The sequence below is a fragment of the Dicentrarchus labrax genome, unplaced genomic scaffold, assembly GCF_905237075.1.
Source record: "Dicentrarchus labrax unplaced genomic scaffold, dlabrax2021, whole genome shotgun sequence".
NCBI lineage: Eukaryota > Metazoa > Chordata > Actinopteri > Moronidae > Dicentrarchus > Dicentrarchus labrax.
Window position 1 is genome coordinate 8476468 of NW_026136702.1, and position 25868 is coordinate 8502335.

Genomic DNA, 25868 nt, shown 5'->3' on the forward strand with positions numbered 1-25868 from the left:
TTCTTTTCATTAAGCCTCTCCTTTTAGCCTTTTTGTAACACTTAGGGCCGTGTACTGGTAAAACAATGCAAATTAGTCGTTATGTTGTTTTTGTATGTGTAAGTCAACAACAGCTTACTAACAAGTGTGACACATCAACTTAAAAGGTGATACTGTATGTTAAGCAATGTGTTTACAGCTTGTTTCCACTGCCCCCAGGTGGCCAACAAGTTGGTTAATGCAGGTAATGGAAATACAAGCTTTTCAGCACAATTTAAAATCATTTCTTTTTTTTTTTTTCTCAAGTACTGTACTTTGCAATATTTGAAACTGCATCCACTGCAGAGTACATTTCCTATAAGCCTATTTAGCCTAGATGTGCCAATGTCATCGCTGAGCTCAGGTGACTCTTGGATTGCTAACTGGCATGCTAGCTAACAAGATACAGACGATTGGAAGGTATATCTTTTTCACTTTTCATTTAGCTAGACCGGCTGTTTTTGAGCTAAGCTACAGGCTAGACATGTCTCAGAGCCATCCAATACTATCCACAATGGGGGTCTGCAATCCTGGACAAACTCGCCTGCTAGAAGCAATGCTTCACAAAATATAGTCTCCATTTCTCAACTTTTCTTTGTTTCAAATCACTCAAGGAAGTGGGGCACAGTATAATAAATCCCCAGAGGGCAAGCATGGTGAGCCATGTGAGCGTGACCAAAGAAAGCTCAACTACCCATGTGGGAGGCACAAAGATCAAAAACAAGTCAGCTCTCCTGCTGCCCTTCTAGGAATACAGATTTGTGTCCCAGTCCTATCCTTGTACTGGTCACATAGAGGTGAAATTTATATTGATCTTGTCATGTAACTCTGCTTTTGATGACATAAAAGCATTAATTCTCAAAATGTCTTTCTTCAGCTGCATATAAATAAATGAATGAATAAATGGATGAATGGATAAATTAATAACTTTAATTGGTGGCAGGTTGTTGGTGAGAACTAGAACTGTCAGATTCCATATTTCATTATGTGAATACTGTCATGAGAATGAGAATCTCATTTGTTACCAAGTTTCCACCTCAGCACCACTAACGATGATGCTAAACACACACAGAGCAAAGGGGAGCAAGACAGCCTCTCGAACCAAGGGTCCACAGCTTTTCAGACACCCCCTGGTGATGTTATATCCCAAAAGCGACAAATCTAGAAACCACTCACAACCATGAAAACATTAAGCTGACAAATACATGCCTGATTTTGATTTGTATACCAGCCTGATTGAACACACATGGTAAATCCCTCCCTCCCCAAACAGAGCTGGACTCAAATGCAAATGACATCAACTGGTGACTTCTAGAAAAGTTTTGAGCAGCTGCTTTTCTTGGAAACACAGTCTCAGTCCCTCCATAGTGAACAAGCTTCCAGCTGTTTTCAGTTTATGTACCACTCAGTGGTCCAGTCAACTGGAGCCCAGAGCGAACCAGTCAGCGAAGAAAGAAGGGCTGCTCACAAGCTCTGTCACTCTTTCCTCTTGATTGCTGTAGCACCAGTGGCAATCAATAGATAAACCATACAAACTCTGATCCGAGGAATCATGTTCACATTATAGTTTGTGTAATATTGTGAATACAAATCAGTCAGTCTTTGATGTGGATGGAGTTAATTTCCAGTTAGGTGGTCTCGCTCTCCTTCAAATTTATATGTAAATAAACTTGTGTCATTCATATGCAAATATGCACATGACGTCAACTGGCTTTTCAAGCTGCCAATAGCTACTTACCTTGGAACAAAGCAAGCCATGCTGGTTGTGGGAAGACAAACTAATGCCTGAGTCTATAACCTGCCAATTTTTTTTTTTTTTTTTTTTACTTCAACCTGAATATTACTTGGATTACAGCACAATTACATTTATCCAGGGTAACCTACTTAGGGTATTATTTATGGAGGTTGAGGACAGAGGGAAAGAATCTATCCAGAATCTATTCAGTCCGAGCGGACCCTTCCTAGTTGACTAGTTTCTTTTTCTCTTTAATATACAGAACCTCCTAATATGTTTTATGTATTACTAAGTTTGACCAGAGTTCATGTTTTCTTGCAATCCAAAAAAAAGTTATTTTCAAAGTTTTGCACAAAACTGCATTTTGAGTATTATTTAAAGGTTATTATAGTTGTCCATTTTCTCCCTCCTCTTATCAATGACACAATGCTCATCAAAGGACTAACTTCATTACTTTTTTAATATTTTTTTTTTCTATATTCTGACAAGTTTTCAAAGTATTAAAATGTTTTCAAATATTCTTGTATAAGCAAGAATTATTTGTAAACTCTGCAGGCTCTTCTAACAGTACTGATGGAACATTTATCGAGCTACCTTCCTAGTCCGAATTAATAGTTTTTGAACACCAGGTACTTCTATTATACTGCAGCTCAATACCCTTTCAGCTACACACACTTGTTTATCCCTGGTTTTCTTTTTTGATTTCTCTCAGAGTAACTACGGGGCAGAGTGCAGGTCCAGCAGGGAGACTGATTTCTGTGGCAGCTGTTTGTCTACTCAAGGGGGTGATGGTGATGAAAAAAAGTCCCTTTATTAAGCCACTGACCATCTGCACTGCTACCATCTACTGAGATTGTGCCATTGTGGGCAAACAAATACTGTACAACATAAAACACAACCCTTTGATTAAACTAACTATGGAATGTGTACTTATTTGCTTGTGGCTGAAACAACTACACAAAGATCCAAGAAGAATGGTGATTCATTTCTAATGCATTTGCATTTAGGCAAAGAAAAAAAGAGTAATTTACTTGTGCTTCTTGTTGTGGCTTACGTTACATACATTAGTTTCATCACTGCAGACAGATTTAAAAGCATGCAATAAAATTGAACCTGAAATGACACAGAAGGGGCTTACAGTAATTTGAAAAATTAGTTTAGTCCATTAGTATGCCAAGCCTGTGGTAGCATACATATAAATTAATTTCACTGCAGAAGGACATTGAGGGCTAGAACACACTTAGATCTGCTTCAGATATAACAGGCACCTGAAAAGAGTCACACAGAAAACTGTGCTCCGCTCCTACCCCGAGGGCATCACACAGAAAATGAAAAGCCTATAAGAATTGATTCCCTGACGAAACTAGATCTGGCTGATGTGCTATGTATGGAATATATGTCTGCTGGAGATAGTAGTACTTACCTTCTCCCCATCGATTCCCTTTTGCCCTTCTGATCCAAGTTCCCCCTGCAATCACGAGATTGAAAGTTAAAAGGCAAAGAAAAGACCCTTGAAAAGTTCATACTTTTTTTTTTCACTTTTACACCCAATAGGTCTAAACAATTTGGCACAGTTCTTTTATACCACAATCCTGTTAAGTATTATTGGAATCAACCAGACTCTCTAAATTCTAAAGCAATATTATGGAAGAACATAGTCACTCTGAAAAGCTTATTTTCAGTGTTTCATAGACGGATACTAATAAGATACTAATAACATAAGCTAAAGAATACATTCACGAATAAATACTTCTACTAAATATTTGCATACATCTTGTATTTATATGAACTCACTTAAAGAATTACTTCATTATAGAGTTATGGTAGTTTCAAGAAAACCATTTTATTCTCATCAACATGCAAATTTAAGCACCGAGGGAATCCTTAATCTAATTACAATACTATACAGATGGACTGTGTTGGTATGATATTGCTATCATGTATTGCTCTTTAGTTATTGTGGTAGAAGAATGAGTCTACGCTGTACCACGTCCCACAGTGGCAGGACATTAAAAAGATATCCTTTCTAAATGCAACTATCTATGTAAATAAAACTGTGCTAAAGGGAACAGGAGCATCTAGAACTTTTTGTCTTGTCCTTAATGGCACAATAAAGTTAAATCCCAAACTCTAAAACTCACTAACAGCCCCTCCGAATTGAGCTTAGCTAGAAACTGCACACTTGCACCACAGTGACACAGATACAAAAACACACTTGGGAACCAGATACCAAATTCCCAGCAATATTGTTTGCTTAGTGAGCTCACAGCATCATTTCAGTCTCAGCAAAGTCTATAGCATGCGTAAGATTATATGTTGTCAGGGAATAAGCTGTTAGAGGCTTATTTCCACAAATATCTTCCTGATCACTGATTCTTCACAAGCTACCCAGCCCCTACTTTCCACACACTCTGCCAGAAATGTGTGAGATGTCTTGGAACTTGTTGGCTCTGTTATTAGAGTGTAACCTATACAGTTTCATGACCTCAGCTGGCCCATAAAGCAAACTGCCATATTATAGTGTCCAAGGGCAACCATATCATTACTCTTATGATATCGACAGCTGCATGGAATTGTTGTTCTCACAATATGACTACCAAAAGAGTCTGAAAATGTGTGTGTCTTAGGTTTTGTCCAAGGGCACCATATAAGCCACAACTGCCTTGTGCCATCTGTACAGAACATGTGTCCATACATCTATAAATTAAAAAAAATAAAAAGACTACTGTAATAATATTACAAACGACACACAACACATTGTGATTTGCACAGTAAACAGGTTTCATGAAACATCTCTGGAACATGAAAAGCTTTACTGACAGGGAATTAAGCTTAGATGTAAAATACTACAAGACATGGTACTGTGCATTAGCATCAACATCAATACTACTGGAACTGCTTTGATGTAGTCTTTTCTTGTGCACTGTTGTGTAACGAAAATGGCTTCAGCTGGTTCCTGAGCCTCATCTCAGATAGCAGAAGTGGAGAGAGCTGTGCCATGAACTGTTATTCCATATTCCATGTATCAAGGTTCTTCGGCAAAAATGTCACCCAGCTTAACATCTTCAGTGGGTAAAGGTCCAGGATTAAGCCATCTTCCACATCCAGTACAACTGATCACGTGACTGCAATGAAATATCTAGTGCATATGATTTTTTCTTGTTGTGTGTTTTCTTCATTTTTCTGAGAACAGAATCCCACACACTCTCTTAGCAAGACATGAAAGTACAACAGCCTGTAGTACTGGCATCACAGTAAGTGGTGGTTCCTGGTGACTGGAAACGCCCTCCTTCACTGAAGGAGTTTAACACAGGTATCCGAGATGCTACATTTTATGGTCTACAATCTTACTGATGACAATATCACAGAACGCAGTGAGCAAGAAACAAACAAGTGATCCCAGTAAAATGTAATTTTACTAAGAGGATGCAAACTCTGGCAATTTTCTCAGCTCTTCAGGACTGTAACAACAACAGTGAATTACAAAACAAGCACTTAGCCTTTCCTAAAGCTTCCGGTTAAAATAAATACATTTTTCTTCAAATTTAAATGTCCGACTCAATGTCTGTGACTCCTGACCCGGACTATCAGCCTGGGGAGGGCTTAGACAGTTACATATTCAAATACTCAACAAGTCATACAAGGATAGTTTTTCAACCGACAGCAAAGAGCTTCACAGAGAGGACATAGCTGAGACACAGAGGCTCACATTTAGATCTCAGCCCCCTATGTACAGACAGCCCAACCATCTAGTAGAAGTTGCTAGTGCAGTGACAAGGACACAATCCCTTACTGGCTTCCCAACTAGGAATCCTGCCAACTGTGTCCAATAGGGCGCCTGGCCAAACCAGAAGTGCCGCTGCTTGGGACAGAACTTGTGTCTCTGTAGCAGTACCATTTACCCTGCGCCAAGCAGGGGCCCACTTGCTGGTTTAATTTGATTTTGAGATTGCTTTGTTTTCTGTGTTGCTGTGACGGGGTCAACACAAAGCAAGCCAGTGATTTAATCCAATGATGTTAGAAAATCATCTCAGAGAGGGGCAGTGACAGATTCCATAAATCACTAAACAAAAAATGCCACCTGCTATTCACTGCATCTGAAAACCATGCAGTAAAAACAAACATCAATTTGAAACTATAACAAAATGTTTTAATGAAAAAACACAACCAAAGTTTCCAACTGTGTTCATGTCAATCACAGCTTTAAGGGCAAAGCAACAATAGGGAATTGTCTTTGAGGGAAGGTTTTTAAGTTGTTCCATCAGTGAGTGGCCTACCTTATGTCCTGGGTTTCCTGGAAGCCCGGCATCCCCTGTGTCGCCCTGTGATGGAAACAACACACAGAACAGTTAGTGAAAGGTCTCTCGTTCACACATTAGTGAATAGCTCTATCAAGGCTTGTCATTTCATCGGCGATCTTGCTCCTACAGCTGTTCCACGAGTTCTTGCTGACACTGTGGCTCAGCAGCTGCAGATTGGGATACTATTTCCTAACAACTGGAAAGCACAAATCTGAACCTTGTTAAGGTTCATTGTATTATTTTAATAATTGTAATATTTAAAAAAGAGGACAAGGCAAGAAAGGCAGAAAAGGCATTGTTTTTTATCTTAGGGGTATAACTTTACAGGGCAGTGTAGGACAAGTCCAAGACAGAATCAGATAGGAAAGGGAACAAATTGTCCACAAAAGAGAGAGAAGATGGAGGTAGATAGTTATTTAACAAATTAAGCTAGCACAGAACTGGCTGCAAGCTAAAAATCTAATTAAACAAGATGCCCATTGAACATCACATCTTCATTTCAAGCCCTGTTTGTTAGAACTCCTGTTTAGGAAGAAAAAAAGAAATGTGGCCAACCTAATAACTGAGATGCCATCACTATTCCACGGATTATGAACCCATTATTGTACTCATTATTCTAGACAACATACCAAGTCTACCTTTAATAAATACTTTGATCCGTAAAAATACAGTTTGTTAGTGAAGTGATAAATTAGCTAGATATTAAGCATGTGGCAAGATATAATACTTCCATGATCTCAGCAATCCCATGATTATTTCATTTGTATGAGACTATAGAAATTCACAGCTGCTGATGTCATTCATTAAGAACAGATAAACCTCCTATATAAATTGCATATGGGAATGTACGTATTTCACAGGGCTTTCAATTTAGCCATCCATTTAAACGTTCTATTCAACCACTGACACAAAACCCTTTTAAAAAAAATGAATAATATTTTAACGCTGATGAATATAATAGGAACAATGGAAGGTTTTGACAGCTAATCAAAATTCAGTGTCAGTGCAATAATAAACTGTCTTGAATTAAATTCCTGGAATTATTCCCTTTGGAGGTACAATGGGTATAAATTGAATTAGAGGGCACTAATTGAAAACACAAGCCATAAGGGCAGGAGAGTTGTAAATGGTACAAAACAAATTAAGGGTATTGAAGAAGTGTAGGAAGTTTTAATTTCAGCATTATGCTTATGTTTTTTCTTTTGCATGTACATGCAGGAGCTGTAAATCTAGTAATACCAGGGTTTATGTGCAAGGCCATAGAAAATGGATTTCCTTTCAAGTAAGCTGCATTCTTATAACCCAATCCTTATCTGTTTAATTTCCTGAGGGATTCTGGATTAATCATAGCAGTTTAATCCCTTTGCAGTGCATTAGAATCCTCCATCCAACTCAGACTGTAATGCGGGATAGTACTTTCTGTTGGAGTAACACAGCCAAAGTAATCCACACACACTTTCCCAAGAAACCCTCTGTGTAGGTCACGATGATTGGCCTGCAGTTCTCATTATGGGTGTTTTAAATGCTCTAAATTGCCCAGATGTCTTTGATTAATCTCTACAAAGTCAAGCTAAATTGTTAATAAGTATACTCGGAGTACCTTTTAATCTTATACAGATTGAGATTCTCATGTTGGTAATTGAAAGTCTCATGAGCTTACCTTATTAGCAGTATTTACTATGACTCTGTTACCCTTTTAATGTATTATAATGTAAATCTAAAAGAGCGCAACCCTGTTTAATAGTCACTGGAACTCCCTTGGAAATTTAGGGATCAATATGAATGAAATATGCTTTAACAGAAGTGCACCGCTACCACAATTTACCAGACAGATTAATGTGCAACAAGGTCAGAGTGAAGAAGAGAAAAGCAATTACTACACATGATTGTGTCAAAGCATGACGTTTCTGATATACTGCACAGATGGCTCAAAATAAACCACTTTCCTACTTGTTTTCTCTCAGTGGTAGGGGCACATGCACATTTGCAAATCCCACAAGATATGAGAAAAATTTTCACCCAGTGATCAGTTACATTTTGTTGTCTTCAAGTATCTGCTGCTTTCGCTCCCAATGATAATTCTGTTCCAGTTACAAAATTTCAGCTAATGTTAGTGGATGACATACATATGCTCTGCCTGCACTAGTAAATCAAATATACCTTAACCTTTTACTATGTTACCGTTTCTAGTTATTTATGGGTCAAATAAATTGTGTCATCAATAACTATTGCACCACAGTCTATCAAATACAGCAACTGTAGTTTGTGTGGATTCAAACTCTAAATCAGGTAAATTAAATTATCTCAAAGCACTCCTGTCAGTGTACTAATTGCTGAAGTGGCACTGGAGCTGCTGTGCCTGTTTAAGTATTGATTACACTCATCATCTAAACAAATGTCCCTGTGTCTGCAGATTTATTAGGTCAAGATTTAAACTACGATTACGTATGGTGTTTTTCCACACTGAGAATGTCTTCATCTCTCATGCTGCAATAACAGTTCATTACACTATGCACACATAAAGAGATGAAGGAGATAAACACAGGGAATTAGAAAGAAAACGAGGTTGAAATAAAGGAGGTGATGAACCTCTCAAGACCCGAGGTGGGAGGAACACATGGAGAGAAGTAGGTCAGAAATGTACACCATAATCACTTTAAAATAAAATGAACAGAATACATAATTCTTTATGTTTATTTCATCATTTAAGTAAAGAATGCCGCAGAAAAAGTAAGAGAATCTATGAAAATATATCTGATGTGTCTCAGGCAGAAATTATTCACAAATGAGGTTTCATTAAAGTTTTACATTACATTACATTTAGCCATGTTCGCCGACTTCCTTTCCTCACTCTCTGATGTATTTGACGTCTTTACGTGTAATAAAACTACGGATTTCTCCTGGTTTGAATGTTGTTGTGTTGCTGGAAACATTTGGGACAATGCAAGTACACAGCTCAACACAACATATAACATAACAGATCACATTTGCCTAATCATACTATTGACTAAAAGTGGAACAATGGGTCTATTATCATCATAAAAACAAAATTAACATAATGTTTTTCTGAGTAATAGTGGTGTGTTGTTGGCTGATTGTGCCAGTTTATCATGACCAAACTAGTGGGCTTAGACTTAAATGTGTGTGCCATGATCAAGATTTTCCTTAACTTCATTGATTTAGTGTTCAAGCCTGTAATAGGATTTGTTATGAATTTTGTTGTTCAGTAAGTAAACAAATGGTGCCAAGTATTGATTTGTTGAAGACCTGAAATTAGATTTCGAGTGTTAACAGTATGAGCCACTGACTCATAGCTTGAGACATGGCCTGCAAAGGAAAAAAAAAATGAAATGGCCTGTGCTCCTGAAAATCATGTTTAAATCACTGAGTATTGTCACATAACAGCTCAGTGATCTACTATTAAGTACACTCTGAGCATCCTTTTTTTGTACACAGGTGACCTTTGCCAATAAATGATGCAGTCTCTTTGGAAGAGTCAGAGGCTTCGGTTCAAAAGGAACTTGGGGAATATATACATATACATATATGCAAAAGAATGTGTCACAGTGCCTGCTATACATGCTGACTTTTGTCAAATGTAAAATTGCCTGATGCATTCTTACCGAGTGAATATACTCATATCAATTAGCAGCAAGTAATTAATCACCAGCACCACCAACACACTCAAAGTGCATATACACAGACACATTACAGCTTGAGAGCTGATCCCTGCTAGGTCAATTAAGAGTCATTAGAGTCCAATTATAACACGTTCACAAATACGATTAGTACAATCTGTTGCTATACACACAGTTTTGAGTATAATGATCTATACCTCTGACTGCAAAATGCATGAAAGTGGGTTCCCACATAGCCCATTTAATATAAAAAAAAGATCTACACCTGTTCTAAGAAGGCAGAGTTGTCACCTAAATGAAAATGATAAAAAAAACCATAAAAAACAAACAATTAAATAGAAATAACAACTATAGAGCTTTAATGTTTCAAATGTTAAAACATATACATATATGTATATATAATAGCTCTCTAGTCACAAAATGACAGATGCTCATTATTCTCAATTTTCCACTGACACTGTAATAATTGCCTGGTAATATGGCAGCTAAATGTAAAACTGAATTGCTTTCTTAATAATCTAGAAATGCATGTCATTTATGATTAATTTCACGCAAAAGCGGCAACAAGGAACTTTCATATTTTGTTGGTTCTAGCGGCCCCTGTGGACAAAAGCAGTAGTGTTTCTACAAAATCCGAGCTGGTGGCAGGCACAAATAACTATTTAGAAATAGCCAATCTTCTTGCTGATGTTTTTTTTTTGTTCATGTAGGTTACATAGATGCATCAGTATTAAATTAAGACTGTTTCATAACCAGTTGAAAATGCCTTATAGTAGGTTTAAGACAGAACAGCAACCTAACATGTCAAGCCAATCTTAAGTATCCAGAACAACGGTGTCTGTCTGGTGCTGTTTACAGAATAAACAGCGTTAAACACTATGTCACAATTCACTATGTAGGGAGCCCAAAAAATACCCCAATGTCATATTCCAAAGCTGGGCTCTATGGGTATAATGATTTAAACACTTATATGTATGTCGCTTTTGTGCCTTCCAGAAATGAGACAAAAGTCAAATAGTCATCCAGCATATCTTAATCCCACAGCCACATCATGGTAATTCAACTCAACACCCACAATTTTAAGTGACTGAGCATTTTTTACAGTCTCAATCTGTCTATTGAGCTGTCATGGAGAAAGGATTCTTCCCTCATAAAACTACCAATTTTTGTAGTGATTGCACAAATGTATGATAACCTAATTCACACACCTTGGGAGGTTTGAGAGAAAATTCACCTTGTGATGGTAATTGTATGGCAGAATCTCTAAAGGGCCTTGACCACTGAACATGAAACTCTGTCAGACATTACAGCACAGGCTTTTCCTTGCTGAGAGAGAGATGTATTAATCTTTATCCGAAAATGACTTTAAGACAAAGTATACATTTGTAAATTGTCCTGGAAAACCAGCTGTACTGGACACTGATAAAACCCATGGAAGCAGTTGAGTTTCATTTGCGAACAAAAGTATGGTTATTTACAGCAAGGGGCAAAGAACAAATACTCTCTATGATTAAATCAATGTTTCTGCATTATGTATGACTCACAGTGAATTGTGGCTGTTGAATGTGTTGCTGCCCACTTACCTAAGTCTAGATTGCAGTGAAAATATTGCATCTCTAACATTCACTTAACCCCTGCATGCTTCTTTTTAAATAAAAACCAAGAACAAACAAGTGCATATATCAACATCATAAAACTAGTGTTCCTACCTTGTCTCCTTTATTCCCCTTTTCTCCTGGCAGTGCAACTACACCTGGAAGATCAGCATCTCCCTGTGCACACAGTATTCATTAGTAGGATTAAAATATTTCTTGTAATCAAAGAGAAAATGTGGCTATTGCTATTGGATCTATCTTTTTCACACATATGCGTGCCATAAACAAAAATCCTGGACATTTATGACACTTCTGTCTCCACAAAGAAGCAGATGTATATGAGTCACCCTCTTGGTCTGGGTATTATGATTTCTGAATGAAGAACCCAAAAAGTAAGTGAAACTAACCATTAATCAGCAAAGCAATGTAGCATTTACAGAGTCAAAGTGTTTCTTGAAAATGTAGATTATTTTAGCCTATACTAATATCTAAAATGTATTTCTATTGATAGAAATACCTGACATGTCTGCATAGTAGCAACACTGTGTTCTAATCTATGACCCCCAAATCCTGATTTCACTCGTTCTCAGGCTATGAAAAGTTGATTATGTTTGCAACATACAAGGAAAATTTAAAAAACATAAAAGGCTGGGTGTGGAATTGGACATCACCTTGGAGCTGTACCATCTGCTCCCTTCAAAGAGAGCTTCAAGCTTTCAGGTCTCAATTTGCATCTCAATCTAACATTAATATTGCATCTGGAAGAAACCCTTTGCATTTTCACAAATTTATAGCAGAGTGCAGATATACCATGCTTCAACAGTCTGGGAGAATTATACCTGTGTTTACTAATATATTATAGCTATACTGCCTTTGGTTGACATCCAAAGAATATATTTTTTGGTATAAATGTTGTTTAAAAGGCTGTTTAGTGCCTATAAAGGATTGAGAGGATGCCGTGTAAATCTCTGTTGGTTCAGTTACAATAGCCATTACACTTACTCAATTAGAGGCCCTTGTTGGGGGGAATTGATTGTACCTTTTCAGCTGGACACTGACATCTGTCAATTGACTGCGAGGCTGGCTGGGACAGCATCTGGGGGAGCTGGGCTGTAACCAGGGGAGGGGAAGTCCCATTAAATGTCTTCTTGGCTCCACACTGGATCAATACAGAAATTCACCATTTAGAAAACATTTTTGTCATGTTTGCTACATGCCAAAAAAACAACAACTTCCAAATCCATTGTAATGCAACACACTTAATCTGAGGTAACCTGGCATATATTTATGCGATATTTGGAATTAAGAAATATAAAATGCATATTGTACAGTGAAACAAAGAAAACACTAAGCAGACTAATAGTGATAAGTCCTTCTCAAGGTTGTGTCAATTCCCAAGGAGTAACTTTACACTGACATGACAGCATGCTTATGGATAAATGAAATGGTCAGGGGTCAGAGGTCATCTCCCCATTCGGAATCACTGTAACATTAGCTCTCATTGATTCTATGGTGATGGAAGATCTCTGTTATTATATTTCTATCTGGGGACGCATACCCTTATGACAAAAGAGACAAAAACCTTGTTACACTTTCATTGTCTGATCACACTGCATAGGTTAGAATAAACCAGTACAGGCTGTTACTGCAGAACACATTTGGTGGATGTACTTAAATTGATGACCTACTGAACACTGTACATTTAAAAAAAGTGCAACATTTTGAGGACAAACATATATTGTATCTTCTTATGTATTTCTTTAGTGGTGAAATGCATTAAGGACAGAAGTGAGTCATTCTTACTATTCAAATTTCTACTATTCATTACTTGCTGTCACTTTATTAACAGAGGGTGTTATTAGTGTGGTAAAACATCATGACACTTTACCTTGGGCTCCAGTAGCTCACAGCAATTTTCCATTTCAGCCATATAAGGGTCACAGTAGATTAGAATTTGTCTCATTTCAATCTGTGGAAAACAGCTTTCATTAAGGGACCATTATAGCATCATACAAGAGTTCGTCATCACATCATGCTCCTCTGTGAACTGGCAAAGTTCTGCTCTTCACTGGTTAAGACAGTACAGTTTGTTCAACTGTCAACTGTTCTCGCTTGAACATTGCCATTCCCGCTGCAAAACAGGTCAAAAACATCACATCTAAATTCAAGAAAAGGCTTCAACCTTTGCATGAGTAGCAGCTGCTTCAGAGCAGAACATGAACCCTAGTATTTTTTTTGGATTTACTGACTTACTTTCTTTACAAATTACGTGGACTAAAAAGTCAGCTGTTAATGCTACTTAAGCCAAGTTCTACTCAGAGGCATCGGGTAACCAAATGGCATAGCTGACCTAATGTTTGTTTAACACCCTAGCACAGGGGAAACTCTCAGAATGAGCATAGCACATGACACAATAGAGGATTTACACCGATTATGGAAATATGCCACTGAAACATGTTTTTGAAAGTATAGAGAGTACATTTCCAAAATTTCCGTAAAGATAGTACAGTATTGATCAAAACTGGAGATGAGTAGCAAAACAATTGCACCATAACTGGTAAATGCTTGAACACAAAATAATATGTTTGCGTGGGACATACATCTACAGGCCGTCCGTCCTCCACTCGTGTAGTGATGAGGGTGCGCCCACTGGGGTCAATGCTGGCCTTCTCGTCAGTCTGTCTCTTTTCTATCAACTTGCAGTCCATGTAAATGGAGACTATGTTGCTCTGTACAGAAATGCCCAGCTTGTGCCACTGGCGATCAAAGAGGGCATGTAGGTCACGGCTCTTAAATGTGTAGCGGCGAGTGTTCTTTAGCAGGTCCTGGGAAGAAAACTCCACCGCCTTTTTGCCACCATCAACCACAACAGATACCTGAGGAGAGTTTAAAAACAGCATTCCTTTCCATCCCATCATATCCAAGCATATTTGTAGATACTGAAACTGATATGTGACATTAAAACATATAGCGGGACCCACCTGACTGCCTCCCGACTCGTCGAATATCTGCCAAAGATACCAGCGGTCCTTTTTTGTAGTTCTTCTTACCCGGAAGATGGTGACAAGGGAGTATTCACTTGAAAGCCCATTTGGAAATATTAACCTAAACAAAAACATCATATAAGACAGATTCTCACAGATTATGAATATCAAATCTATCATTCAAAAATATACAATAAATATGAAAGATAATTTAGTCAAATGTCATTTCTCAATACTGAATGTATAGCTTTCAGTGGCTGAACAATGAACCAGTCAATCAGCTTCAATGATCAATAAAACATTTCAATATCTTCTTACTGCAGCCTGAGTAACTCACATAAATAAACCTGACAAACTTGATTCCATTTAGCTTGATTAACTTTATCCTGGCTTCCCTGTCATTCAGATAATGAAAAACATATAGAAATGGATCCAAAGCCACAGAAGCCAATCTTTTACCTCACCACTGACCATGTGCTACAGTTATAGCTGCCTAGTGCAATGCAGCTACAGGTTTATGCGTATGACCTCAGCTGCTCTGTAAAGTCAAATAACAATTCTGTGTTCACAGCTGAAAATGTGTTCCAGCAGAAGCAAAATATGCAATGAAAATAGGGAATATATAGGAAAAACAATATCATATTTCAAATCACCCCCACTCTCATATGAATTACAGCTTATTCAGTAACTCATCTCTCAGCCCACACCCCCACTACCTCCCTAATTTTATACATTGCGTAAAAAGAACAGCAAAACATTGTACCCTTCAAAATGCACTAACCCTAGCCCTAACTCCAGACTCAGATTAACAGTCAAAAGTGGAAGAGCATAAACATAATAAATCAAGATCAGAAAAAATAATAATAATGCAATGATAAGGTCATTGAGAAGGCAGAGCACAGCCTGGGGAGGGAGAGAGAGAGTTTCCTCAGACAGGTTGGAAATTAGTTTTCACTCCAATATATCATCTCCCATTCTCTCTGAGCTTCATACCCTCTTCTATTGTGTCCCTTGAATTCTTTGAGATTTTGGTGTAAACGGTACATGACTAAAATGATAAATACACCAAGTTAAAGCTCTCAAAAAATCAAATGCTTCTTTGAGAGGCCAAGGACTGGGAAGGTTATTTGTTGCCCAAGGGCTAAAGGACTATTTCAGCTGCAAATCAATATAAAAAGTGGCAGGGCAATTTATAAAAAAAAAAAAAAAAAAAAAAAAAAGTGGATTTATGAAATAAATTCAACACAGAATACTTCCATGCTGCACATACAGTAACTGTTTTACGCATTATTGTAAGAGGCAGGGGATAACATAAAAGAAAAATGTAAAAAGGGACTCCAAGAGTGTACGCACTACACTGCAATGGAACATAATACATTTAAGCAGGTTTAATATAACTGGGATACTCTGCAGAGTACAGTGCGAGGCCCTGGAGTTCACACCCTTCTTTGCAAAGTCTCCCACTAAGTCTGCTCTTATTTCAAAACATGGTCCGTCTACAGTGCGGCACCCTTGATCTCTGAGCGCCCAGAGGGTTAAAGTTCTTGACCTTGTGGTGACTGCCATCTGTGGCTAAATAGCTGAATGTTGGTTTGAACACTGTTTTTATGATTCTTTGGAAAAACGCTGCTCAGCATGTTTAAGTAAGTGATAATGAGTGAATGAGAAGGACCTGCTTTCATTTTCCCTGCTCCCATGCTACAATACCAAAACAAGTTTTACAATATGTCACTCTGCCAACTATGTCTGTTGCAAGTACAATAAACTACCTGGCATTGGCAAATGTGTTCGGAAAGAAACATGACTGCCTCCTGGATCACATTCAATGTCAATGTTTTGGTCCAATATAGTTCATATATGTATCCAGTTGTATACTACGGGGTTGGATTCTACATTGTGAATCATTTTTGTCAACTGGTGTTGTTTTTAAATGCGCTTTATCAGTAAATTTGGCTTGTATTGAAGTAGCGGGGCATGTTGCCAAATTACTTAAACAACCACAGTAAGCAGAAAAGGAAGAGAGAAAAAACAATTTTAGGGAAGAGTTACTTGTAGCATTTGTACTGTATATTGTAAAAGAGTGCCCATCCATAACAATAATCAGGAGAAGCACCACAGAGCACAGAGCAGCACCCTGGCTGCCACAAGAGTCATAATGAGAGCTGATTCCATTTTTATAAGAAACAAATGTGCTTTCTGGAAACTATCACCACTCTTGGAACATCTCTTTGACCATGCATATTGCTTGGCTGACACTACCCCTTGTATAATCAGAGACAATGGTTTGACAGAATGTCACAGCAACACTACCGGCCTGGTAGAGAATCTCCCGGAAGCGGATTTAGTGTCCTGGCTTGTAAGAAATCCTATCCAGGAGGATTCTTTTAAATGAGTCGGAGGAATCAGATTGCTGTAGCTGAAACAATCAAACCTCAAATGTTAGCCTAGTTGGCTCACATCCCTATCACTGACACTCAGTCCTCCAGCAGATCAAAGTGGGCTCAACCATGTCAGTTTATACGCTAAATGCATCATTCATGCTAGCAAGGGCTGTAACTTCCTATCAGCGTGAGTCCCCTTTCCTGTTTAAATGTGGAAGTGCTGTGCTGTCACTGATCAAGCCGAATCGAATGCACGCCTGTGATCTGGGAGAAGGATATTTTCTACAACTGAATGTGCATGTGTGTAGATGTGTAAAACTGCAATGTTATCATCATTGCAGTGTAAATACGTGTTCCTCTGCACACATACTTAATCGAGAGATAACACTGCAACAGAGACCAACAAACATTTTCAGAAATGTCTGATCTGCCACCATGACTACATGCCATAAAATTAATTTAGAGTCATTTGTTACCTCCGACCAACATGGAATTGTTGATTACAATTACTGCTACAATATGACTATTAAACAAGCTGTCATGTCAGCAGCCTCAACTGTTTTTATTTTGCTCAGATTGCCTCTCTGTGCCAGACCCCAGCCACTTCTCACTTTCCCCATGCCCATGTAGTCAATGCTGGTTTGTGCCTTTCTTTGCCAGCCACTTCAACTTCAGCTGTTAATCTATGGATTATTGGCTATGTCTGTTTAAACTAGCTGCCTTTGCCTGTAAGCATCTGTATCATCATTTTACCATAAAATCACTGAACTGTTCCTGCCTGCCTGGTCGTCTACATTTAGGTCATTTTCCTCGCTTCCTCTTACACACCCTTACACATCCTCTTACACAACCCATGACACAAGTTACAATCCCTGGATGTGGATATGCACATTTAGTGCAGGTAAGTTAAAGGCCTTCACACTGCTGGCGTGTGTGAAACCACTGGCTAAAAGGCTATAGAAAAAAAAATATTTTCCAGAAATAATTCAGATGCTTATGACTTTCAAAAAAAGAGTGAGTCAGCTTTACAGTATTGATTACAGTAAGCCCACATGATTAATTAACTGACACGACAGTCTCAAACCACTGAAGCCACAGATTGATAAACAAACACAAACCCTGGGGATTTCATTCACTATATCTCAGTCTCAATGGCTCCTTTGTATCTACTTTTCAAATGTAGTGTATCTTCGGCATCTACACATAATATGAAAATAGCTTACTGTATGCCATTTAGCATTTAACCTTGTCACAAGTTGCTTTGCTGATCGTTAGCATTCCAATAAACCACAATATGAGACATTGTGGTCATATTCAAAGGAAGTGTTCCTTCCATTCCCATTTCAGAAAAATATGCAAAATTTGTATTTGCTTTGTCTCAGTCTTTAAGAGAAGAAAAGAACAAATAGGCATGAAAATTTCTGAGAAAGGTACAGCTAACAAAACGCACAAATAGGTCTTAATATGAATAAAGGGCCATCCACGCCAAGAACAATAACTATAACTATATCTTTTTAAAAACTATTCTAACTCAAGCTGACAGCGATGATGATTGATGAATGATATTTTGGTATACAACTCATTAAACTCTTATATAACATAATGTTAGGCAGCAAATTACACATAAAACTTTATTTTACCTGAGACATACTGCCAAATGGTCTTTAGCACTGACAGGGTCTCTGGAGCCCTAAATGATGCCCTCTTTTCTTTTTTTTAAAAACCAAAGTATGAATATAATTTCTCCTAACTCCACTTCCCCAACTTTGAAGAACTCTGTGAACCCCTATCCCTCTGGTTTTCTCTTTGTGCCTCTGCACAACGTACAGCTAACAGGTCATCAATATACATTTTCTGAAGCTGCCAACACAGCTGGAGCACACAGCATGATGTGGCCGCTGTCTACACAACACAATCTTTCATCAGTGTAGATCCTCACACGTTCTCGGTATTGTTATAGTTATTTTTCTAACTTTATACTTGTGTATGTTTTGTCTTGCAAAACAAGGATTGTAATGTAAAAACCATGCCTTCATTGCAAATGGCAAGTAAATGAAATTAAACCACTTATTGATCTTCTTTTGCTTAACCGTTAAATAATTCAAATGTGTAGTGTAGATTCTAATGCTCTAATTATATGAATGAGATATAAATATGAGACAGAAGGTGATATAAGATGTAAAAGCCAAACACAGATATGCATCTAAAGACAGACAGCAACTACTACACTGTGCTTTAATACTGTATGGAAGAATGTTATGACTACACGTTGCATTTTGTAGGGCAATTTGTCACCTCACGCAAATGTTCCTTGAGTGTGTCAGCTCCAATTTATGTACCATAATGTGTATTGTGCAGAGGAGCTGGCAGAACATTAGCCAGATCTAGAGAGTCGAGCATCTATTGCTGCATACCCTGCGAGTAAAGTGAGCAATGTTTTAGTGGCTGTGGCAGGGGTAGAGGGGCCTCCTGCTTCGTGCAATTGCCCTAGCTTTCCCTCCTCAGCTGACATGCAGTATCACCTGTCAAAGTACTTAGATAATTGGATATGAGAGGGATCGCGGTCTCGCCACTATAACCAATGACACTGTCAGCAGTGTCATTGAGAGCCAGCATCTTCTTGCACTATGGGCCCAGACTGAGGGAAGGGCTGAGGTAAATGTATTTTCAGCTGGCTGACTGAACAGGGAGGGAGATCACAAATCACCTGGCTCAAAGATCCTTGCACCTAGCCAGAGAGAGAGTGGCAGTAAATGTTTACAGTTTCATGTCATGTAAAAATGCTAAAAATATCCTCCCCTCCCGAAAGAATGACAAAGTGTTCTCTTTCACTGTTACAACCTGAGGACACAAAGCAATGAACATCTCAAAATACATTTTTTAAAATCCAAACCTTCATTTGTAAAGATACGTTTGGCAACCATAGCAGCAGGTTCATGTGTGCCACTGGTCTTTCTTGATTCATGTGAAAGCGCAACAGGCATTTATAAATAATATATGAAATTCAAATCCCCACTATCATATCAGCATCAAGGTGAAGTCAGAGTGGTCCCACCGGTTGACCAGGGGAATAAAGGTCTTCAGTAAATGGCACCTTAGTGTGTCATTTATGTAGTTATTTTAATATTCCTGTCTTATTATACGTGCTCAGACTTTTTTTCCCTTCCTTTATGTCCCACTTTTTGCCCTTAGGAGATTTCTAGAATAAATGCAATATATATTAATTCTGTTCAAATTATTCCCTGTCTAACAGCTCACCTCACAGCTTGCCCTTATTAGCCAAGGCAAATGGAACTATTGCTCTGAGCAGGGTATATCTGGGTTGCCTCAAGTCAACCCTTTCATGAAATGCAGCTATGGCTACACTGTTTGTTTTCTTCTTAGAATAGATGTGAAGGAAAGCAAGCTTCTCTGCACAAGACAGATCTATAATAGCAGCAATATTTTAGCTGTTTTTACAGTATCGTGCTGTGTTGCAATATTTGAGTTTAATTTGAGTAAAAAATTAACTCCATATTCAGGACCTGTACACGGGGGAGCGAAGTAGTAATAGCCTCTGTGTTAATCCAAATGAACACTGCAGTTTAATACTGTTGATAGCCTTGGCCACACATGAGCGACTGCATCTTACAGCAAGCTTGCATTGTGCTACAGTTCCATAGCACGAGCAAGCAGAGTTGTAGAAATGAAGCAGCATATATAGGGAGATTATTTACTGGGTCACGGCTGAGATGCAGACTGTCTGTCTGAGTTATCCTCAAATGTCACAAGGACCCAGAGTACAACAGCTGAACCCAAACAATGCAGGAAATAAACACACATGCAAGCTAACACACCACTACATTACTCACTTTGTCGGCTTAATGAGCGGACTGCTTCCTAAACGAAACGACGGAAGGTCTTCTGTTACCGTTCCCTTTCGAAGGAGAAACATTTCTGTGAGATCCAATCCTGTGAATGGGATCATAGAGTGTCACTAGATTTAAACAAGACAATGTTCTTATTTACAAAGTAATTGTGTCCATTCATAACATACCTGTAATTTCCAGGGGACGATCTAAAATATCAGAGAACCTGTATTCCTCTACAGTCAGAGGGGGACATGAGCCATCTAGAGGAAAGTCACAAAGAAGTTTAGTGTGCTGGTTACAGAAGTCAATTTATATTTTGAACCAATTTTGTCTAGTATTACAGAAAAGCAAATGATAAATTGAGTCATGAATTTATTTCCACAGTGCATTCCCTTTCCCTTTTTCAAAACAACACTTCTTTTAGAGAAATCCACAAAAATCAATTCACAGCTTTTTTCCATTAATCTTTTAAACTTTTAAACTTTAAAAAACAAAAAATTGCAGATGGAGACAAGACTCTGAGATGTAATTTAGAAGCAAGGCTCAGTCTGCTTTACTAAAAAATTAAATGAAGAGTGACTTTATGAATACTGATAGCCCCACCATATTCTTTACAAGTCCCACTCTCTGTCTTTTTCAAACATGACGTTGATTGATAAAGTCGATTCCCCAGATAATGGAATCACAAATGGTGGTTTACCACTGTGCACAAATCATGGACCATAAATGTTTTGTAAAATATTCAAAGTATTTTTTTGTAAATCATAAACCTGTGGAGGGTTAAAAAAAAGTGAGCTTAACAGAGTTTTTTAATATGTACATGTGGATTTGGGCACACCTGTCTTTCTATCTTCCGTATGTGCACCTGTCTGTCTATCTGTTCTTTACCTCCACAATGAGACTTAATTCATCTTACAGATAAAACGTATCCATTTTATGTAGAGACCAGAACATTTAAGAGAGAGAATGGCACTCTGCTGTTGAAAGACATCAGTTGTTGGACAAAAGATTGAGGACAACAAACACACGTACCTGTTCGTTCACTCACTGCCATCCCAAAAGTGCAAGGAATGGAATTTACAGTCCAAAGGAAAGCTGTCCATCTTAACAAGCTAATCATGGCTCTGACACTAGAGAGCTGTCCGCTTGAAAATCTGGATGTAAACACAACAGTTAAGGTTAATCATAGCATTTTGTTAAATGAAATAATGAATGAAACACATGCCTTACACCAATCTTAATTAAATACTTTTCTGCATCCAAGTGCCAACAGAAGCAGAACTAACAGACATAACTTTACATCAGGCACAAGCAAACAATGCTGACGTGTGATTGCTAAGCAAACCGAGACAGATAAAAGGTTTCACTCCTTTGCATCTGGCTGCAATCATATTTCAGTGTTCTATCAACTGTCTTCAAACCCCGTCTTTTCATGGTTTTAATCAGCCACTAAATAAGATTATGTGCAAGTTGTATTATTGTTAAATTAAATTTTAACTGTAAATCATATCCGACTCTCCCTTATGCCTACTCTCATGCTCACTCACATGTCCCTAAAGCCTCTTTGCGTATTTATGTAAAGTCCTTCAACCAGGAGAAAGCACTTCTGAGTCCTTCATTCATTAGTTTTCATGAACACCTGCCATGCAGTGATGAATGAAGATGTCTATACCGCTGCTAAATCATTATACTCTAAGCCATGTTTATGTTAAGGTTTCAGTTGTTAACTAGTGAGCCAAGCTGCCTCTTGTTCTCCATAGACAGTTTGTAATTCATTATGTCTTATGTCATCAGCAGAAATTAGCAGTGGAACTGTGCCGACGCACTTAATCTGTTCAGAATACAATCTACAACAAGATAATGACAACACAACAGGGAGGTATTACTGTGTCTGACGGTGATCTAAATGCAGGATGTTGCATGTTAAAAAAGATACAAGTTAGCAAGGTTAATCTGTCTTCATTGTTATTTTACCCTCTCTGCAATGTGATCATCCCATCACCAGGTGTTAAGTCTACTGTACTCTCCTCCCAAAATGAATAATCCAAATGAAGTTTACACTGTGTGTTGCAGAGTACTTGTATGAGAGGTAAAATACATTTACAATTGGCTCCTCCCGTACTAGCTTGTCTGGTTAGTGCCAAAGCCTTGATCTTTGTTTCGGTACTACTCTATTAACACTCTGTTGTGTTTTGATCTGTAAACTGTCAGCGGTGTCTTGGTCAAGAACGCCACATACAAGGATCAAACCTGGAACCCTCCAGTTACAAGTCTCTCGAACCATTTGACTTTGGTGCCAAACCAAATCTTCGGCATTACTCTCATACCAGTGCAAAGACGGCGAGAATTTTTTTAGGGTAGAGTCATCCTGGATAGTAAGAGTCTGTTCCAAAGTAGAGTCTGTAATTTATTTTAACTGACTATTCCAACTCAAACAAAACACTAACTTTTGGATTACTTACGCAGAGTTGGTGCTGTGCCAGAATACTGATGATGCACTCAAAAAGAAAAAAAAGGGGCTGTTTTTAAAAGGAAGACTAAACTGAATAGAAGCATACAAACAGGTTAATGTGTGACACTGAATAAATAAATACAAAATCAATTTGGTTTAGTAAAATTTTTCTTAAAACAAAAACACAGGTCAGATTTGTTTGTTAATTAATCCTACAAACATGCCTTTTTCCAGTATCTGCAATGTAGTGTTGTGACAACACAGCCATAATCCAGTTAAAAGCTATAATCCTTCCTTCCTCCTGCACATTTATCTATTTTCACTGGTGAAGAAATGGCTGAGTAATGAACTTGACCTCCAGGGACCATCATACACCCACAACACATTAAGTTAATTTATATGCACACTCTCACAAACTGTGACCAATAGTATTTTTTCATGATACTCTCCTTCTTAAATTGCTGCTGTCTTATCCAAATTAATTTCCCCCCAGTGATTAATCCCCATACACTTGTGCCTTCCTCTCCCACTGGATCATAAAGTTTTGCATGCAGGCCTACAGTACGCTATCATGGCGCTTGGAGATGAAGTGACCATGCCACTTACAACTACAACCATGCATGGGCCGTAGACAAGAAGCACTACAGAGGTATCACATTCCCTGTCTGTGTGAAGAAGGCGTAATGTTATTCCAGCCATTTCTGCAAAATACATGCAACACATGCTCTTAAAGCCTGCAGTCAGTTAGTCTGTATCTTTACATGACTGATTCTGATTATTGAGGAGTCTGTAGGAGTTAAAGACCACACGTTGTTTTACCTCATGCAGTTTTGGTGTACAGCAACGCTGCTGCACCATCTGCTGTGGATTTCAATCCTAAATTGACTGTCTATATATTTCTGTAGGTTATTATCACACATATCTCACAGTTTTGGAGAAGAAGGCGCAACGCTAAAACCCCCCTTGACAGTGAAGTTTCTCTGTCAGGTCCCTTCATCATTCATTCACTGGCAATAACTTCACTGTAACACTTTGCAATATTCAAAGAAGCGTGTTTCTGTGCGCGACCGCTGATTGGCTGGGTGGCTTTATTTTTTGATAATTACGGGACGAAGCGGTTGATATTCTTTCGGTGTCCGGCACATTTCGCACTTTGCTGTTAACAAGTGATGCAATACGGTGGATGTTTACTGCTGCAGAGCGTTCATAAATCAGAAATAACCTGTTCATAAGGCATGCGCGCCCCGGTTAACAGACAAGTTAGAAAAGAACAAACCATGCCTGGGAAATAAAAACCCTGCAAAATATGTCCGTTATAAAGAGCTTTTCAGTATATTCACACGCTGATATTTACATTAAGCGGATTTTTTTTTTTTTTTTTTATTTACTGTGAATCAAATGTTGTCTTTAAGTACTTACAGTTGCTGAGAAAGTTTCCTCTAACGCAAAAAGAAATAAAAAACAGCGAAAAAAGAAGCATAATCCATGTGTGATAACGATCAGTCTTGATTCCGGATTCCAGGACTTGGAAATAAAAGTCACAGTGGGATCGCCTGCTAGATCGCGGTCCTTATTAGTTGCACCGAGTGGCCCTCCCACTCTGTCTTTATTACTGAAAGGCACTGACAGAGACTTCAGCAAACAAGAGCAACACTCATCGAAAGCTTTCCCATTAGGGGGAAATAAATGCCCAACGGGAGCTCAAACAAACTCTCTTTAACTGAGCCAGGTGCGGGAATTAAAAAGCCGTTTGATGTATTATCATCTTATCAAAATTTACTGAACACAAGGCCTAATTCGTATGGATTTGCCCTCCCTTTAAGGTGGCTCCATGTGTGTTATTAGCAGAAAGTCAAGTTTAAAAGTAAATATCGGAGTAATACAATAAGTGTTAACACATAATTCATCTTGATACGAGTCAGAAAGAAAAAAGCAAGTCCGAGCTGTCATACATCACTTAATACCCGGCAAAACAGACATTAGACATGTATTATGAGCAGAGCAGTCTATAGATGATCCCACATAATAAAGGCAGCTCTCAGCTGTAAAGGCTACAGAAACGTCTGTGGTGACTGGGCTTTAAATGCAGGTTTAATCTGTTAATATTCGTGTAGCAGTAGTGGAGTGAAGTTTCATGGTCATTTACTTAATAAAAAAAATGCTAATACACACTGTAGAAATATTCTTTTACAAGTAAAAGTCCTGCAAAATGTTACCTGAGTAACATTATGTAAGTATAATCAGGAAAAATGTACTTAAAGCATTAAAATAAGTACTGTTCTGCTATTATATAATTAGATTATGATGCTTGCATTAATATAGAAGCAGGATTTTACTGTAATTGGTTCAGGTGGAGCTAATTTTGAACTATTTAGATCCGTATTTATGCATTTTCATATGTTTTGTGTTAAAAAAAAAAGAACTAGGAACTAAAGTTGTCAAATAATTATAGCGATTTCAAAGGTACAATATTTCCCTCTGAGGTGTTGTGAGGTAAAAGTAAGCATGAGAAGAAAACGATCAAGTACAGATACCTCAAATTTGCTTTTAAACAGAGTACTGGAGTAAATGTACATAGTTCAGTTTCACCACTGCAGTGTGCTGTTCATTCATCCATTACCCAAAACCCACTGAGGATCCACTGCTCATGCTGAAAATGTGTCTGGGCAGAGTTTCTATCCATGTTGTTGTATTAAAGTTGAATGTTAAAGCCCAGGTACTTTGTCTCCTGAAGTTTTTGTTGAAACAGCACACCAACAGTTCAAGACAGAAACGCAGAAACAGGTGTTCAGCCTCCACACACATAACTGTTTAGACAGATGATTTCAATGCACCCTCCCCTTCACCACAGGGACACACATACACACACAGAGAGACATGCTTTTCTGTAGTGTGATGAAAGAAACAAAGAGT

General features: G+C 38.2%; 1 protein-coding gene across 5 annotated transcripts in view; it reads right to left on the minus strand.

Annotated features, from left to right (window-relative positions):
• LOC127371825 (collagen alpha-1(XIX) chain) overlaps positions 1 to 24541 on the minus strand; it is a 96067-nt gene extending 71526 nt beyond the window's left edge. For 3 of the 5 annotated variants that reach the window (XM_051415007.1, XM_051414984.1, XM_051415015.1), the window contains exons 1-11: positions 24375 to 24540; positions 21536 to 21657; positions 20689 to 20763; positions 20504 to 20603; positions 14269 to 14392; positions 13888 to 14163; positions 13176 to 13256; positions 12327 to 12446; positions 11402 to 11464; positions 6031 to 6075; positions 3177 to 3221 (exon numbers count right to left, since the gene is read on the minus strand). In XM_051415007.1, the coding sequence (XP_051270967.1) occupies positions 3177 to 3221; positions 6031 to 6075; positions 11402 to 11464; positions 12327 to 12446; positions 13176 to 13256; positions 13888 to 14163; positions 14269 to 14392; positions 20504 to 20603; positions 20689 to 20763; positions 21536 to 21623 (1017 nt within the window). In that variant the 5' untranslated portion in view covers positions 21624 to 21657; positions 24375 to 24540. Of the gene's footprint in view, positions 1 to 3176; positions 3222 to 6030; positions 6076 to 11401; positions 11465 to 12326; positions 12447 to 13175; positions 13257 to 13887; positions 14164 to 14268; positions 14393 to 20503; positions 20604 to 20688; positions 20764 to 21535; positions 21658 to 24374 lie in introns of all 5 variants that reach the window. The other 2 variants (XM_051415000.1, XM_051414993.1) reach the window with 2 other exon arrangements.
• Positions 24542 to 25868: the final 1327 nt, after the last annotated feature.